General features: G+C 40.5%; 2 protein-coding genes across 2 annotated transcripts in view; one reads left to right on the forward strand and one right to left on the reverse strand.

Moving 5' to 3' along the window:
• Nucleotides 1–811: 811 nt before the first annotated feature.
• On the forward strand, nucleotides 812–3300 carry LOC115923723 (somatostatin receptor type 2-like). The gene is made up of 2 exons (XM_030984996.1): nucleotides 812–1699; nucleotides 2860–3300. The coding sequence occupies exons 1-2, from the start codon at nucleotides 812–814 to the stop codon at nucleotides 3298–3300; spliced, it is 1329 nt and encodes a 442-aa protein (XP_030840856.1).
• An 8687-nt stretch (nucleotides 3301–11987) lies between these two features.
• LOC115923724 (histidine-rich glycoprotein-like) overlaps nucleotides 11988–17221 on the reverse strand; it is a 6069-nt gene continuing 835 nt past the window's right edge. The window contains exons 3-8 of the mRNA XM_030984997.1: nucleotides 17020–17094; nucleotides 14246–14314; nucleotides 13699–13773; nucleotides 12780–12854; nucleotides 12224–12298; nucleotides 11988–12066 (exon numbers count right to left, since the gene is read on the reverse strand). Of these exons, the coding sequence (XP_030840857.1) occupies nucleotides 11988–12066; nucleotides 12224–12298; nucleotides 12780–12854; nucleotides 13699–13773; nucleotides 14246–14314; nucleotides 17020–17094 (448 nt within the window). The remainder of the gene's footprint in view (nucleotides 12067–12223; nucleotides 12299–12779; nucleotides 12855–13698; nucleotides 13774–14245; nucleotides 14315–17019; nucleotides 17095–17221) is intronic.

The following is a 17221-nucleotide window of genomic DNA, read 5'->3' on the forward strand; positions in this document are numbered from 1 at the left end:
TACCTATGGCTGTTCGATCTCTATCTACGCCATGCATTGCAAATTATATCCATAATCCATGGTAAACAGGTACATAATTAAACAAGTGGAAAGCTAACATGCTTCGAAGGTGACCCATAAGTTCCTAATTGATCAATTTTCGCCCTCAAAATGCAATCAGGCTCATGGAGCGGACAAGCCAAAGTACTCAACTATAAGGTCATCTCGCACGGTTTCGACTTGTTGTTATCACTTGAATGGCATCTGTAATTAAAACACGACTATTGACGAGTTCAGCGACGTCGAAAGAGAAATCGACCATCGTTGCCATCTCAAAGCACTGATGCAAAAGCTGTCTCATAAAGGAACTTGATGTTCCCAGGATACGTGCAGGGCCATGGTGAGCATGTACTCCCAATACTAAGCGTCTCTCTCTCATCTCTGGAAATTAATTTGAAAGGTATTTATAGCTTCGATTTTCAGCTGTCAGTTGTGATTCTCCCCCAGAATTAAATGTCATTCGAGTCGATGTAAGATTTTCGACTTCATCCTACGTTGACACCCTCAGTCAAATGAGACTGTTGATATATTTTACAGCAGTAACTTGCGAAGGAAACTTTTGAGTGATACTTGCTCCTCCTAAGAACATGTCAAATATAATGTTCTTTCTGACATCCACTATTATGAGCTTTGATCTTATCGCGATTTGATTACATCCTTTGATTTAATTTGGAAAACTAAAGTCACCTACTATTTGCATTATGCTGTGAAATTGTTGCTTCGTGTTCGCTTATCTCAAAGTGACATGCACCGGCAGAATATGTTCCCCAGGATGAACGTTACAGTTTTGGATGATGATCGGGAAGGGCAAGACGACGACGATGGCATCAACAACAATGTCGCTATTATCCTGACTTATTACGCTCTCGTCTTGGTGATCGGGATTCCTGGCAATGTCATCATCCTCCTCATATACGGCAGGAAGAAACGAAAGACGAGCACAGATGTGTTGATCATCGGCCAGGGTATCGTCGATTTCCTCGCCTGCGTCTTCACCCCCGCCCTCATCATCCGCAGCTGCTTCTATTCGTTGGTAACGACCGGTCTTTGCCGCTTCGCCTACCTCGCCGAGACATCGGGTGCATTCATGTCACTATTCTTCACAACCGTCATCAGCGTCGACCGCTACCTGGCGGTATGCCGTCCCCTACGACGTCACGGTCGCCTCACGAAGAGGTCGTCGATTTTGGCATCGATGGTCGTCGTGGGCGTCGGCGTCGCCATCAACATACCCGGAACGGTATTCGAGGTCGCGCGTTCGGAATTGAGAGGCGATAAATGCACCCAAATGATATCGTACATGGCGACCTTGATGATGTCAGTAGCCTTTGTGCTCATATTCGCCTTGTCGTTGATTACGAGCTCGATCATGTACATGATCATATACGCTTTCCTCCAAAAGAGAGCTAAGATTCACGACAAGCTCGTAGGCAATACAGTCCCCATCGCCACCATCCAACCTAGCAAGGTTGTGAAGAGCTTGGTGACTGCTGATTCTCTAACCTCCAACTTCAAAATGCATATTGATAATAGCCTCTTCGTAGAGAACATATCAACGGATATAACATCGATAAAAACGGACAACCTTTCACCGACAGCCAACTTCCTGCCATATTCTGCTGGATCGACGAGGCTGTCGAGGTCCGATCCGATGTCCAAGGTAAGATGATGTAGGCCTAATTGGTTACGTGCCATCACCAGAACACTTGCTATTATTGTCTTGGTTTGTTGTACAGGCTTGAACTAGAAACAAATTGTATAATATAAGAGGTAAGACAGATGATCTAGAAAAACATGTTTCATGACATTGAATTACTCTTACAGACTTCTTTTTAAATCCCCGAGTTTGGAAATACATATGAATTTACGTTGTTCTGAAATAGCTAGAGTTGTGATTATGCGGAAAGAAAATTCAGATTTGTAATTATGCAGAATTTCGTAATTAGTAGCATACAAAATATGACGACCGCTATAATATATTAATCAAACTATGGACCTACTACAAATGAACACTGATCGGTACCATAATATATTCATGCACCTGACTCTGTCAAAAGAATCATTATGACATTGCTTACATGCTTTCAAGCTTTGATGTCATCACGACCGCCGCCAGTCGGCCATAAAAGACCAAAATTGTGCCTTGAAGAATCTATAAAATACCTGCGCAAAAGAAACTGGATCGCTTTAAATCACGGAAATGCATGTGCAGTTGTGGCGTACATAATATGAATATTGACGTATATTAAGTTTTCAATAGGAAATTAGAAGTAGTTTACGAGAGAAACGTGTAAATTTGGCTGTTACACAATGATTTTACCCCGGATTTTACACTTCATTTTAAAACTTATCCTATCCATTTCCAAGGAATGGAAGGTAATATTATACAAGAATATGTATTTTTCAAAGTTAGGCAAGTCCAGATGTATGTCCACCAGTGTCCACTTATTTAACAATCAATTTGATATCACACAAATTGTCATACATTGGGGTTCACTGCTCCTCTAACTGGTCTTAAATCACGATACTTTTCCTGAAACTACACTCTCGGCCTTGGCCCAGCGAAAAGAATCTGAAGAAATGTAAAAAGTTCTTTTGACTGTGATGATGCGTGATTACATAATCAACATTGTCGCGTCAAATGAATGTCCTCATCAACATACCGGTGACGGCGGTCATGATGTGATCAAAGAAAGACTCTCATTATTAGTCTATCTGTAGTAGGTTCCATGGTCAAACCATCTTCCTTCCTCGATCTAATTGTGTCTAAAAGGAAAATTCTATGCAATAAAATCTTTATACCTATCATTTTATCGACAGAGGACACACCTGGACCCCGATGGTTCTTGCCAAGCTGTCATTGTCACACATGGCAACGCCCAATCACCGCCATACCCAAGTCAACCCAGGAAACAATTTTCACGACCTTCGTTTCTCAGCCGCCTTTGCCGTCGTCAACTTCCGAATCGTGCACGTGCGTCGAAATCAAAAGAGTCCGATATGGGTCGGAAGACGACGCGGATGTTGCTCGTCATCACCGTCTACTTCTTCGCCACTTGGATGCCCCAGATCGTTTACAGCGTCCTCTCTAAGAACGTCCTCATCGCGATCGATCGAAATCGAGTTCTTGATACAATCTTCGAAGTCCTGACTGCACTGCGGCTCACCAACCACATCGTCAACGCCTTCGTCTACTCCGTGATCAATGACGGATTCAGGACTTCGTTACGGCAGATGTTTTCTCTGAGCCGTAAAAAGTAGCGTCGAGAATAGACTCTTGCAATTGGCATTCATGTGATCATTCCAAAATTCACGTGGCATAGTAAACACGGTTTCATATCGATTTACCGAAGGTTTATCAATCCGGAGGTTCCTTACTACGAACGTGAATAATTCCGAAAATGAGATAGAACCTTGTATCATCTTTTTTGTGGGGAAATTTGTGTTTCAGAATTATGAACCTTCAGAAAAAATGAAAGTGGGAAAATTGTAGCACTTTCATCATTTTGGCAAAAATGTCATTTAATCATCAATATACACTAGATAAAATACAAGATTATATATTCGATCATCTTGTTGCTAGGAATCATCCTGATGTATTAATTTTGTGAAGCGAACGAGGGCAAAAAATACACTTTGTTGTGGTATAAATTTCATTTCGATATAAAACTACAATAAATAAGGATATATTCGGACGCCATGCTGCCCGAATATCATCATGTCATCATATGGGGATGTTTATGGACCTATCCCGTTTCTACATTTTGCAGGAGAGCGACGCGACCGAGAAAAAAATACACTTTACTATCTCTAAAATATATTTCTTCACAGGAATGCCCAGCGGGATCCGTTTATATTATGCTTGGGCACAGGTATGTTTGGGCATCTTGCAGTGTTTGAAGTTGACGTTATTTTAAAATACATTTTTTTATATAACTAAAATACTCTCGCGGCACTCCAGTTGAAACACTCTGATCATAATTTGAGGGGGCAGATTGACCAGGGCGGGAGGGGATCACTGGCTCCTTTAGAGTGGAAACATCAAACAAATTGTATTTCAAAGTGAAACAGACACACGTACATACTCCCTCTGTCTCTTTTCCCGTATGTCTTCTATCTTTCACTCCTATCTCCATTCCTTTTTCTTCTCTGCTGTACGCTACATCAAGGACGCAGATCGGATCATCAAAAAGCGTGTTTCGATAATCGTTTGATGCACCTCTTATAACAAATGATGTCCCCACGTCCGGGCCCCATGTTACTGATTCACAAAATATTATAATCTTTGAAGAGCGTTTTCGAGCAATCTATCTCTTCATTTTAAAGTTAATAACGAAGTTATTGATAATACCCGGTTCTAGGACACCTACCCCCTGGACATCCACCCCGGATAACCACCCCCAGTCAACTACTCCCTAGGGCAATCACCCTCTAGGACGACTACCCCCTGGGACAATCACCCTCTAGGACGACTACCCCCTGGGACAACTACCCCTTAGGACAACCAATCAGAAAGCACTGGGAATCATAATATATCACACCAATTTCCGCGCTCATACTCATGAACTCTTTCACGCAAGTAATGTGTTGAACATAAGGAATTTTATGTACACACTTCAGAAAAATGAATTGCATCAAGTTCTCTCAAATATGTTTAACAAAAATACTGAATAACATAGTTATCCCACGAGATTGGCAAGCTCGTATCACCTACCAAAATCGAGAACGGTATTTTTCAGCAGAATCTTTACTTTCACTACCCCAAAATATTGGAGTGCCCTTTCCGGCACATTGCAAGAAAAGCCCTCATTAAGTGGATTCAAAAGTGCCCTTAGCACTTTTTTTTTTTATTTCAGACGTATTAGAATATCTACCCAGTTTTTCGTATTTGGCCGAACTGGCCATTTGTTCACATCATGACTCGTGTATGATTTGTTTCCATATCATACTACTCAAAAATGATTCCTCATGGCCATGCACCCTTTCTCTCTTCTCCTTCGTCTCTTTCTGCTGTTTTCCCGCTTTCCCTGTTTGTCACTCTCTCACCCTTATTTCCTTCATCTACCATATTCATCTTGTCAGCCTGCAACTTTTCTTATATGTTTTTTTTTTTACTCCGTCATCTTTTTTTGACTCGGTAATCTTTCAAATGTATTTCACCCAACAAGCATTGCTTCCGAGAAGGTTCTTCCAAGTAGGCTCGTTTTTTTTTCCATTAAGACTATACAAAAAAATGTCAAAGATATTTCAGTGCTACTTTTTTGCTATGTCATTGTTTGTATAATGTGGTAAATGAAATAAATTAGCTCTGCACAGAGCTACTACTACTATAAAGAGTTGCGATTGATCCGAATCAATATTGGGGGCATTTATCAGAGGTGAAAAGGGGCACTGACCAGATATGAAAAGAGGCACTTATGAGAATGAAAAAGGGGCACTTATAATAAATGAAAGTGAAAATAAAAGGAGCGCTTACCTGAGTTCAAGTCAAACGGGTAGTTATTAAAAGGGGCAAAGGCACTTTTTAAAAAGGAAAAGGGGCACTTGTCAAAGTAAAAAGGGCACATCTCAGATTTGAATGGGGCAATTATCAGAGGTGAAAGGGGGCACTTCTCGTACCTGAAAAGGGGCACTTGCTAGAGATTAAAAAGGGCGCTTATGAGAATGGAAAATGGACACTTATTGCTAAGGAAAAGGGAACTTGTCGAAGGATAAGGGGCACGTGTCAAAAAAGGGGCACTTATCAGAGTCGAAAAGGGGAAGGGGCACTTTTACTAAGTAATAGGGCACTTGTCAAAGTAAAAGGGGCACTTTTGCAAAGATAAACGGGCAATTCTTTTATGTAAAAAGGGGCACTTTTGGGATACTTGAAAAGTTGGGGACACTGTGCCCCCCCCCCCCCCGAGCGCCGCCTCTGCCTCACTTTCTCAAAGTTCTTCTCCTCTCTTTGGGTTATATCTTTGTAGAGAAGTGATGGAGTTAAGTGTGGGAACATATAAATCAGGTGCGTGAAGGGGTATGTAAAGACACCAGGATAAACTTACGGAGGCATGGTGAAGCTACTCTTTTTCTGGTTACATATCAGGAACATATAACTTTTCTCCACATACACACACCCTTCACAAACCGCACACACACGGCAGTCATACCAAAAGACGTTAAAAGACGGGAGTTGCTGCTACCTTGTTTGGCGTTCAACAATACGGGATAGAGCAACGTCGATATGGCGCCGCTCAGTGGCTGCCGGGCTCACGATCAATTGGGCAAAAAGAATTTTAGACTCGTAAAAGAGAAAATGAAAAAAAAAATCCATGAAAATTAAATCTGACCAATTCGTTCATGAATCAATTTTCTGAGATGCTAGGATTTATAATCAAATCCCAAATAAGCATGTAAATTACCTCAGATAAAAGAAGAATGTAGACAAAAACATGAAAATGCGATATTTCATAACCAAGTCACGTGAAAATATCATACTCCATTTTACCGTTTCTAATCTAATTTTCCAAACCGACATTGTGGAACAATGTAAAAGAAGAAGAATGATTCTCACATGAAGTACGATATGAAATTGCCGGTAGCTTTTTTCCAGTGTTTACACGGATTATTAACACAAATCCAAAACATATTTTCACAATATAGGCCTATATGATATAGCATCAAAATTGCATAATCAAAATGTTATTATCATGGTATTTATTTTATCATTACAAACCTAAACAATACTAAGCAAAATATGTATTTATGTGGGTTAACTCCTCTGGTTATTATTTTATGTTCTTTATCATCATGTCATTGTAAGTTTTTGCCAAGGAACTTGATCAGTTACCCACCATTATTCTTTCATTTTCTTTTTTCACAATTACTTATTGCTTCATCTTCTTTCCATTGCTTTCTAGTCATTACCTCAAAGTATTTGAATCGGAAAACTTCTCGGTTAAGGAATCAATTATAGGTCTGAAACTAGACTACATTATTTGGAAGCAAATAAAAACTTTGTATCACATTGTGCTATTTGCTGTACAAGAATGGCACATCATTATTATTTTTTCCTCTCAATGATGGAGTCAACCACCTCACGTCCTATCACCCATAAGAAAGGTTCATTTAAACTATCCCTCTCCCACTCTGGCTCTTTTCTCTCTCCCTCTCTTCTCTCTCTCTCCCCTCCTCTCTCTCTCTCTCTCTCTCTCTCTCTCTTTACCTTCCTGTTCCCATTTCTTGCCCAATGTATGTGTTACATTTTTCTGTTTCTCTCTTAAACCTAATGTTCACGAGTAGAAATTTAAAAATGCATTTTTGTATCGCTCGAAATCAAACGTCTACGTTAAACTTAAAAGGCAAGTCCACTCCAAAAATAATTTACTTTCGATAGAAGCAGAAAAATCAGACAAACTAATGAAACAAAGTTTGAGCAAAATCGGATAACTAATAAGATAGTTTTGAATTTTTGAAAAAGTAAGTAAAACTATGGAATAATGAGAATCACAACGCAAATTGCCATAATGATTATGATAATCAGTTTATGACGTCATGTCCTCACTATTTAACAATTGCTTTATATAGTTTAATCCCATTAATTTCTCTTTTTATCCCCCAAAACTTGATATCCCAATGTCTTAGCCCAGGTTACATGATTTGTATCATATTGCGTACATGGAATTGCATAAAATCTTTTATGAACTTTGAAGAATTGATACTATTTTCTGAATATTGTATATTCATAATTATTAATTTTTAAATAAACAGTTTATCAAAATTCACATTTTCATAATTTAACTAAAAACAAAAACTCTATATTAGTGCATCCACACAAAAACATATTACGATCAATCTAACTTGGATGCTGGTGTGAAGAAATAAGATTCTTAGTGAGAAAATTGGAAATTAATGGGATTAAACTATATCAAGCAATTGATATATAGTGAAGATTTGACGTCACAAACAGATAACCAAATTGGCAAATTTGTGTAGTGATTTCACTTGTTACATAGTTTTACATACTTTTTCAAAAACTTTCTTATTAATTTTGATTGGTTTTTCTGATTTTTCTGCTTCTATTGAAAGTAAGTTATTTTTGGAGTGGACTTGTACTTTAAATTCGTTTTCAGCATCCACTACTTCTCGTAAAGCAACAACCAATCCTATGTCGGACTCGACCACACATAATCCCACTACAACTACAAGTTAGCATGTTATCTTTATCTCTCTCCCCTCTCCCTCTCTCTTCATCTCTCTCTCTCTCTCTGTCTGTCATTCCCCCTCTCTCTCTCTCTCTCTCCCTCTCATTTTCACTAGTTGGTCTTATTCCGTAAATCATTCATTCCTGTACACAACACAAGCTCACTACTGTCTTCTTGCGCTCTGTATAATAGATAATGGATACTTTGGTCTTATTTGTACAGGGTAGCCACATCTGTATTAATACTGCTCTTACTGGGGGCCACAGAAACCCATTTGATATACCTGGGTCAAGAGGGACATATCTGCTTGGGCAAAACACATTAACTAAGAATGTAAGCACCAAACAAGGATCGAACCTAACATCTATCTTATGAGAGTCAAGATCCTTCATCAATATACCCCAGTGCTCCCACTTTAGACAATATTACCCGTGAAACTCTATACCAATTACGTGCATAATTATTGTTTTAATGTGAATAGTAAAGTAACTGAGAGAAATTAAATGTATGCTCGTAAGATCAAATATCAACATCTTTCCTGTTGATATTATTTTCTGGGCGTTCCTAATGCTAATGGCTACTGGACGGAGGCACCAATAAAACCCAAGTGGATGTTTCGAGTTTCGCTTCGCATATAATGACTATAAAAGACACTATACTTAGTACAATAAAATTGGTTAAATTATATCTTTCTTCTCGTCCAGGAAACGCATTAAAACGTGAATAGTTTCGAGTACATGCTCAGAACCATTTCCATTTTACAAACCATACAATCATTGTGAGGGATCTATTTTGGAGCGTCAATCTACTGGGCCGGTTGAACAAAGTTATGGTAAAATGCTCAAGAGTTTTCTTCTCCATGAACCTTAGTTGAAACGGCACAGTTTAACTCTCGTCAAGTGTGTCTCCTCATTGTTTGGTAAGCTTATGCCATTAATGTTAGCTTAAGTAAAGTTGAAATTGCAGCCTGAAAAATATCTCATATGAACCCAAACAAAGATGTAGCAGCAGTAGTTGTAGTAGTAGTATCAGTATCACAATATAGGCCTATGTGATATAGCATCAAAAATGCATAATCAAAATGGTATTATCACGGTATTTATTTTATCATTACAAACTTAAACAATATTAAGCAAAATAGGTATTTTGTTGGTAAACTCCTCTGGTTATTAGTTTATGTTCTTTATCATTTATGTCATTGTAAATTTTTGCCAAGGAACTTGATCAGTTACCCACCAATATTCTCTCATTTTCTTTTTTCAAAATTACTTATTGCTCCATCTTCTTTCCATCGCTTTCTAGTCATTACCTCAAAGTATTTTGGACCGGAAAATTTCTCGCTTAAGGAATCAATTATAGGTCTGAAACTAGATTACATTATTTGGAAGCGAATAGAAACTTTGTATCACATTGTGCTATTTGCTGAACAAGACCGGCTCATAATTATTAGTTGTTCCCCTCATTCTCTCAATGATAGAGTCAACCACCTTACGCCCTATCACCCATAAGAAAACTTAATTTAAACTATCACTCTCCCAATCTCGCTCTTTTCTCCCTCCCTCTACCCTCTCTCTCTCTCTCTCTCTCTCCCTCTCTCTCTCTCTCTCTCTTTCTCTTTCTCTAGCTCTCTGTCACCCTCTCTCCCTCTTTCTTTCGTTCTCTCCAACCACGATCACCATTTTTTATGCCTCGCTACAAAGTAGCCGGGGGCATTATGTTTTCGGGTTGTCCGTCCGTCCGTCCATCTGTACGTCCCGTTCTGGTGACCGGGTTATCTGAAGAACCTATTGATGGATTCCCGCCAAACTTGGGTCATGTATGTATCTTGCAGAGCCAATGAACTGATTAGATTTTGAGGTCACAAAGTCAAAGGTCACATGGCTCATTATATATGCAAAAATAGCTCGTGATTACAATATCATTAGAACCGATTGACGGATTACCATCAAACTCAAGAAATGTATCTATTTTGCAGAGCCAATGAACTGATTAGATTTTGAGGTCACAAGGTCAAAGGTCACAGAGCTCGTTATGGATGCAAAAATAGCTCGTGATTACATTTATCATTAGAACCGATTGACGGATAGTTCTAAAGTCATGGGGCTCATTATGTATGCAATAATAGCTTGTGAACATATCAATATAACCGACGGACGGATTACTTTCAAACTCAAGGCGTGTATGTATCTTGCAGAGCCAATGAACTGATTAGATTTGAGGGTCATGAGGTAAAAGATCAAAGAGTCATACATGTATATGAAAAATAGCCTGTAATCACGATATTCTGAGAACCTGTTAATGGATTACAATCAAACTTGAATTTGAAAAATTGCTTCTGTTTTGGTTTGTAAAATCGCTCCATGGCTGAGGCATCATTTTTGACTGCGCGCAGTCGAAGATCCATCTAGTTATTACCATATTCTAAATTTCTTCATTCACCCTCACTCTCTGTCTCTCTCTCTCTCTCACTCTCTCTGTCTCTCTTTCTATCTCCGTCTTTTCTTTCTCTCTCGATTTCTATGTTGTATGAATTCTAACTTCCCTTTCTCTCTTCAAATTTCTTTCGCCGTCTCTCCATGCTTCTCTCTTTCGCTTCCATTCCACGTGAACATGGAAGCGAAAGAGAGAAGCATGGAGAGACGGCGAAAGAAATTTGAAGAGAGAAAGGGAAGTGAGAATTCATACAACATAGAAATCGAGAGAGAAAGAAAAGACGGAGATAGAAAGAGAGACAGAGAGAGAGACAGAGAGTGAGGGTGAATGAAGAAATTTAGAAAATGGTAATAACTAGATGGATCTTCGACTACGCGCAGTCAAAAATGATGCCTCTGCCATGGAGCGATTTTACAAACCAAAACAGAAGCAATTTTTCCAATTCAAGTTTGATTGCAATCCATTAACAGGTTCTCAGAATATCGTGATTACAGGCTATTTTTCATATACATGTATGACTCTTTGATCTTTTAACTCATGACCCTCAAATCTAATCAGTTCATTGGCTCTGCAAGATACTTACACGCCTTGAGTTTGAAAGTAATCCGTCCGTCGGTTATATTGATATGTTCACAAGCTATTTTTGCATACATAATGAGCCCCATGACCTTAGAACTATCCGTCAATCGGTTCTAATGATAAATGTAAGCACGAGCTATTTTTGCATACATAACGAGCTCTGTGACCTTTGACCTTGTGACCTCAAAATCTAATCAGTTCATTGGCTCTGCAAAATAGATACATTTCTTGAGTTTGATGGTAATCCGTCAATCGGTTCTAATGATATTGTAATCACGAGCTATTTTTGCATATATAATGAGCCATGTGACCTTTGACTTTGTGACCTCAAAATCTAATCACTTCATTGGCTCTGCAAGATACATACATGACCCAAGTTTGGCGGGAATTCATCAATAGGTTCTTCAGATAACCCGGTCACGAGAACGGGACCTACAGATGGACGGACGGACGGACAACCAGAAAACATAATGCCCCCGGCTACTTTGAAGCGAGGCATAAAAAATGGTTAGCGTGGTTGGAGAGAACGAAAGAAAGAGGGAGAGAGGGTGACAGAGAGCTAGAGAAAGAGAAAGAGAGAGAGAGAGAGAGAGGGAGAGATAGAGAGAGAGAGAGAGAGGGGAGAGAGGAGACAGAGAGAGAGAGAGGGAGGGAGAGAGATGAGAGAGAGGGAGAGATAGAGAGAGAGAGAGAGAGAGAGAGAGAGAGAGAAGTGAGACAGAGAGATGGAGAGGTGGTGTAAATGAAGTTTTCTTACGAGTCGTTGTGGTAGGGTGTGAGGTGGTAGCTTCCGTCGTAGACATCGCTCTGGTGTCTTGTGTAGTAGTTGATTCTGAGGAAGAAATATGATATACACCTAATGACACAATCTGGGGCCAAATGAAATTTAAAGTTGTATTGCCAAAAATTTACCAAATCTTTCTGGACAAATATCATCACATGCTATTAAATTCCTAAAGAGAGAGATAATGTAAATGAAGTTTTCTTACGAGTAGTAGTGGTAGGGTGTGAGGTGGTGGATTCCGTCGTAGACATCGTTATGGTGTCTTGTGTTGTAGTTGATTCTGAGGAAGAAATAAGATATAAACACCTGATAAAACAATCTGAGGGCAAGAATAGATTTGAATTCATATTAACCCAAATCTAACAAATCTTCACATTATATTCAATTACTAGCTATTGAGACCTGAGCGGCTGCCGAGAACAAGAGGTTGCTTCACGTTGTAGCATATTGTTCGCACTTGAACGTGAAAGTGAAAGAGAGAGGCATGGAGAGACGGAGAAAGAAATATGAAAAGAGAAAAGGGAAGTGAGAATTCTTAAAACACAGAAATCGAGAGATAAAGAAAAGACGGAAAAGGAAAGAGAGACAGAGGCAGAGAGTGAGGATGATTGAAGAAATTTAGAAAATGGTAATCAAAAAGGGTGAGCATGGTTAAAGAGAACGAACGAAAGAGAGGAAGAGAGATAGGAGAGAGAGAGAGAGAGAGAGACAGACAGACAGAGAGAGGGGAGGGAGAGGTGGTGTAAATGAAACTTTCTTACGAGTCGTTGTGGTAGGGTGTGAGGTGGTGGCTCCCGTCGAAGACATCGTTGTGGTGTCTTGTGTAGTAGTTGATTCTGAGGAAGAAATATGATATACACCTGATGACACAATCTGGGGCCAAATGAAATTAAAAATTTATATTTACCAACATTTAACAAAGCTTACTGGACAAATCATCACATGCTAGTTAATTCCTAGCATTTGACGCCTGAGCGGCTGCCGAGAACAAGAGGTTGCTTCACGTTGTAGCATATTGTTCGCACTTGAACGTGAAAGTGAAAGAGAGAGGCATGGAGAGACGGAGAAAGAAATTTGAAAAGAGTAAGGGAAGTGAGAATTCATATAATTTAGAAATCGAGAGAGATGAAAAGACGGTGAAAGAAAGAGAGACAGAGACAAGAGTGAGGGTGAATGAATACATTTATAATAGATAGAGAGAGAGATTTAAATACAGAAGGTGCAGATGTCAGAGGACACATAGTTCAGTGCACCGCACGGCACCCGGCCGGGCCCCGGCAGGGCACCTTCCGGGAGGCCTGGGTGTCCCTGCTCATCGGACGGAGCCCGTAAGCTTAACGGCCGGCACCCGGCCGGCACCCTGCCGGCACCCTTACGGGCGCCCTGCATTTCACTCGACCAATTTTCACCGGTCACCTCCCGGGCGCCGCAGAATATGTGACCACACATGCCGTAGAAATGGAAATCGGAAGGTTCCCGTACGGCCTCTAAATCCACGGCAAGCCGCCGGGTAGGGAAAATCGCACGGGGCCCAGTTTATATGTGACTCAGGCATAAAAGAGAACGAAAGAAAGCGAGAGAGAGAGAGAGAGAGAGAGAGAAAGAGAGAAAGAAAGAGAGAGAGAGAGAGAGAGAGAGAGAGGGGGGGGAGATGTGGTGTATAAAATGAAGTTTTCTTACGAGTCGTTGTGGTAGGGTGTGAGGTGGTGGTTCCCGTCGCAGACATCGTTGTGGTGTCTGGTGTAGTAGTTGATTCTGAGGAAGAAATATGATATACACCTGATGACACAATCTGGGCGCAAATCAAAATTTAAATTCATATTGACCAAATAGACAAAATTAATCGTCACATGATATTCAATTCCTAGCTTTTGACGCCTGAGCGGCTGCCGAGAACAAAAAGTTGCTTCACGTTGTAGCATATATTGTATACACGTGAACGTGAAAGCGAAAGAGAGAAGCATGGATAGACGGAACATTGGAGAGAGAGAAGGGAAGTGAGAAATCATATAAAGTAGAAATCGAGAGAGAAAAAAGAGGCAGAGAGAGAGAAAGAGACAAACGGAGAGTGAGGGTTAATTGAAAAAAATGGAAAGATTTTAAACCGAAAAAGTGAGCATGGTGAGAGAGAGAGAGAGGGAGAGAGAGAAAAGAGGAAAGAAGAGCAATATATATATATATAGAGAGAGAGAGAGAGAGTGTGTGTATTAAAATGTCGTTTTCTTACGAGTAGTAGTGGTAGGATGTGTGGCTTCCGTCGTAGACATCGTTGTGGTGTCTTGTGTAGTAGTTGATTCTGAAGAAGAAATACGATATATACACCTGATAAAACAATCCATATTGCTCCGTTTAGTCTCATTTCACAACCTTCCCTATCGTCAGAGCATGGTCAGAGTCAGCAGCCTAACATGTTAGCCTATGGACGTTTTTTTTTTTTTTTTTAAATCGTTAAAAATTCATTTTTTGTTTTAACGAAAAGCACATCCACCCCGACGTACGTTATCACTAGCTCTTTCATTGGAGCCCTCATGTCTCATTGACTTTTGAAAGTTCACCCACCGTAATTTTTCAAAATAGGTTGCAAGCTCGTCATTGCCTATAATACACATGTGAAACAAGTCTAACTTTAGACTCAGTTTGCCAAGCGATTTGAAGATTATAGGTCGAGCACACGAAACATAAAAAGCATGAATTATCATAGATCACTTCTGCCTATTTCATTATGTACATTTCATCCAACCCCCCACCGTAATTTTTCAATTTAGTGAAAGCAAACATTTAGCCGAGGTAAGCAAAAACATGAATATTCATGACACACCATGGACTATTCGGTTATTAACAGAGGGGTGCAATCGGTCATCACGTCAAACTCCCCTAATTGCCACAAAGTATTTCATATAATTATATAGTTTGGTATGTTTCTTTTACTCACTCATGAATAATTAAATATCAATGATGGTTTAAAGAAATGTAAAAGAAATTTTAGTTGATATTCATTAACAAAGTAATTTATATTTAGCAAAGCAATCTCACATACAAAATTACTATCAAGTGTCGTCTGCTACGCCGATTGTCGCCTGCTTCGTTAAAGGCACATATTTATCGTTTGGACTGTAAAGGCCCGGTCACACAGGGAGGACGCATGGGGAACGCACGGCCAGCGCATTGGAAATTTGCAATTTGGGCCAGTGCGTTGTCGTTCGCTAGGCGTGCGTCATCATTCGTTACTCGTTCGTCGAGCGCGCTGGACCAACGCTGGACCAGCGCTATGCATGCGTCGTCATTCGCTGTGTGCGTCGGGATTTTTTGAGCATGCTCAAAAACGTGCGCCGAGCTCGACGCATGAATATACACGCCAAAGGCACGCCAGACATGCGTGGAGCGCGCTAGACCAGCGCCAGACATGCGTGGAGCACACGCCCTGTATACGCACAGCGCGCTAGCTACACGCCGTGCATTTTGTGTCAGCTCGCTAGCTTTTCCAAAATTATGACAAAAGTTAGGCACACGTTCTTTTCCGATTTCCAATGCGCTGGCCGTGCGTCGTAGAACGCGGTGCATGCGTGGACCATTCGTCCAGCGCGCTAGCAACACGCTGTGCATTCGTGGAAGTTGTTATCATGTGCGCCCTGTGTGCGCCCTGTGTGCGCCCTGTGTGCGCCCTGTATGCGTCCAGCGCGCTAGCAACACGCTATGCATTTGGTGTCAGTTAGCTGTAGCTTCGACAAAAGTTGGGCGCACGACAACGCACTGGCCAAAATTGCACATTTCCAATGCGCTGGCCGTGCGTTCCCCATGCGTCCCCTCTGTGTGACCGGGCCTTATACCAGGGAGATTGGTATTTTCCTGCAGTACAACGTATAGCAGGTAAATGTTGTATATGCGGATCCTTTTAATGATTACGTAATGGAAGTAGCGAGGCGGTATGGTTTGAATAACTTAGGCATGTGAAAGTTATTGTATTGAGAAGAAAAGGAATGTTCAGAAAGGCATAGAAAGGGAAGTGGGCGTGGTAGCCATTCTAGCTTTGCACCTACATCAGTACGAGAATACACCCGACGGCGCGGTGGCCTGTACTTATAGCGCGCGAACACATCACACCCAATGGCATACACCCGGTACCCTGCAACACAGTGGAACATTCTAAGAAATTAAAAAATTATCTACAAAATGGACCTCTTGAATCATCTGAGAAGAAAGTTACCCTATTCTGATTACTTCAATGAATGTCAAGATAACTATGGCTGCTTTTCCATCCAAAAATAAAACTAGTTTGCAATTAGAAATAGTCGATTTCTCGATAATTTCACAAAATATATTTGCCGCCGCATTCAATATGACATCATTGACAGCTGATTGGCTACTTTGGTAGTGACGTCGAACGAGCTATGTTTGTGCTGCAGTGATCGAGCGAGCGAAAATGAGACAATCGGAGCAATATGTGAGGACAAGAATAGATTTGAATTAATATTAACCCAAATTTAACAAATCATCACATTACATTCAATTCCTAGCATTTGAGGCCTGAGCGGCTGCCGAGAACGAGAGATTGCTTCACGTTGTAGCATGTTGTTTTACACTTGAACGTGAAATCGAAAGAGAGAGGCATGGAGAGACGGAGAAAGAAATATGAAAAGAGAAAAGGGAAGTGAGAATTCTTAAAACAAAGAAATCGAGAGATAAAGAAAAGACGGAAAAGGAAAGAGAGACAGAGGCAGAGAGTGAGGATGATTGAAGAAATTTAGAAAATGGTAATCAAAAAGGGTGAGCATGGTTAAAGAGAACGAAAGAAAGAGAGGGAGAGAGAGAGGGTGAGAGAGGGATATAGAGAGAAAGAGAGAGAGAGAGGAGAGAGAGAGGGGGAGAGAGAGAGAGAGAGAGAGAGAGAGAGAGAGAGAGAGAGAGAGAGAGAGAGGGAGAGAGAGAGAGAGACACACACACACACACACACAGAGGGGGGGGGGGGATGAAGAAGAGGTAGTGTAAATGAAGTTTTCTTACGAGTCGTTGTGGTAGGGTGTGAGGTGGTGGCTTCCGTCGAAGACATCGCTGTGGTGTCTTGTGTAGTAGTTGATTCTGAGGAAGAAATATGATGTACACCTAATGACACAGTCTGGGGCCAAATGAAATTTAAATTCATATTGACCAAAATTTACCAAATCTTTCTGGACAAATCATCACATGCTATTAAATTCCCAAGAGA

The sequence above is a fragment of the Strongylocentrotus purpuratus genome, unplaced genomic scaffold (genome assembly GCF_000002235.5).
Source record: "Strongylocentrotus purpuratus isolate Spur 01 unplaced genomic scaffold, Spur_5.0 spur5_scaffold_14, whole genome shotgun sequence".
Taxonomy (NCBI): domain Eukaryota; kingdom Metazoa; phylum Echinodermata; class Echinoidea; order Camarodonta; family Strongylocentrotidae; genus Strongylocentrotus; species Strongylocentrotus purpuratus.

Coding starts and splice junctions, on each gene's coding strand:
- LOC115923723 (XM_030984996.1), top strand. CDS start 812: ATGAACGTTACAGTTTTGGATGATGATCGGGAAGGGCAAGACGACGAC. Junction 1,700..2,859: donor GGTCCGATCCGATGTCCAAG/GTAAGATGATGT, acceptor TTTTATCGACAG/AGGACACACCTGGACCCCGA.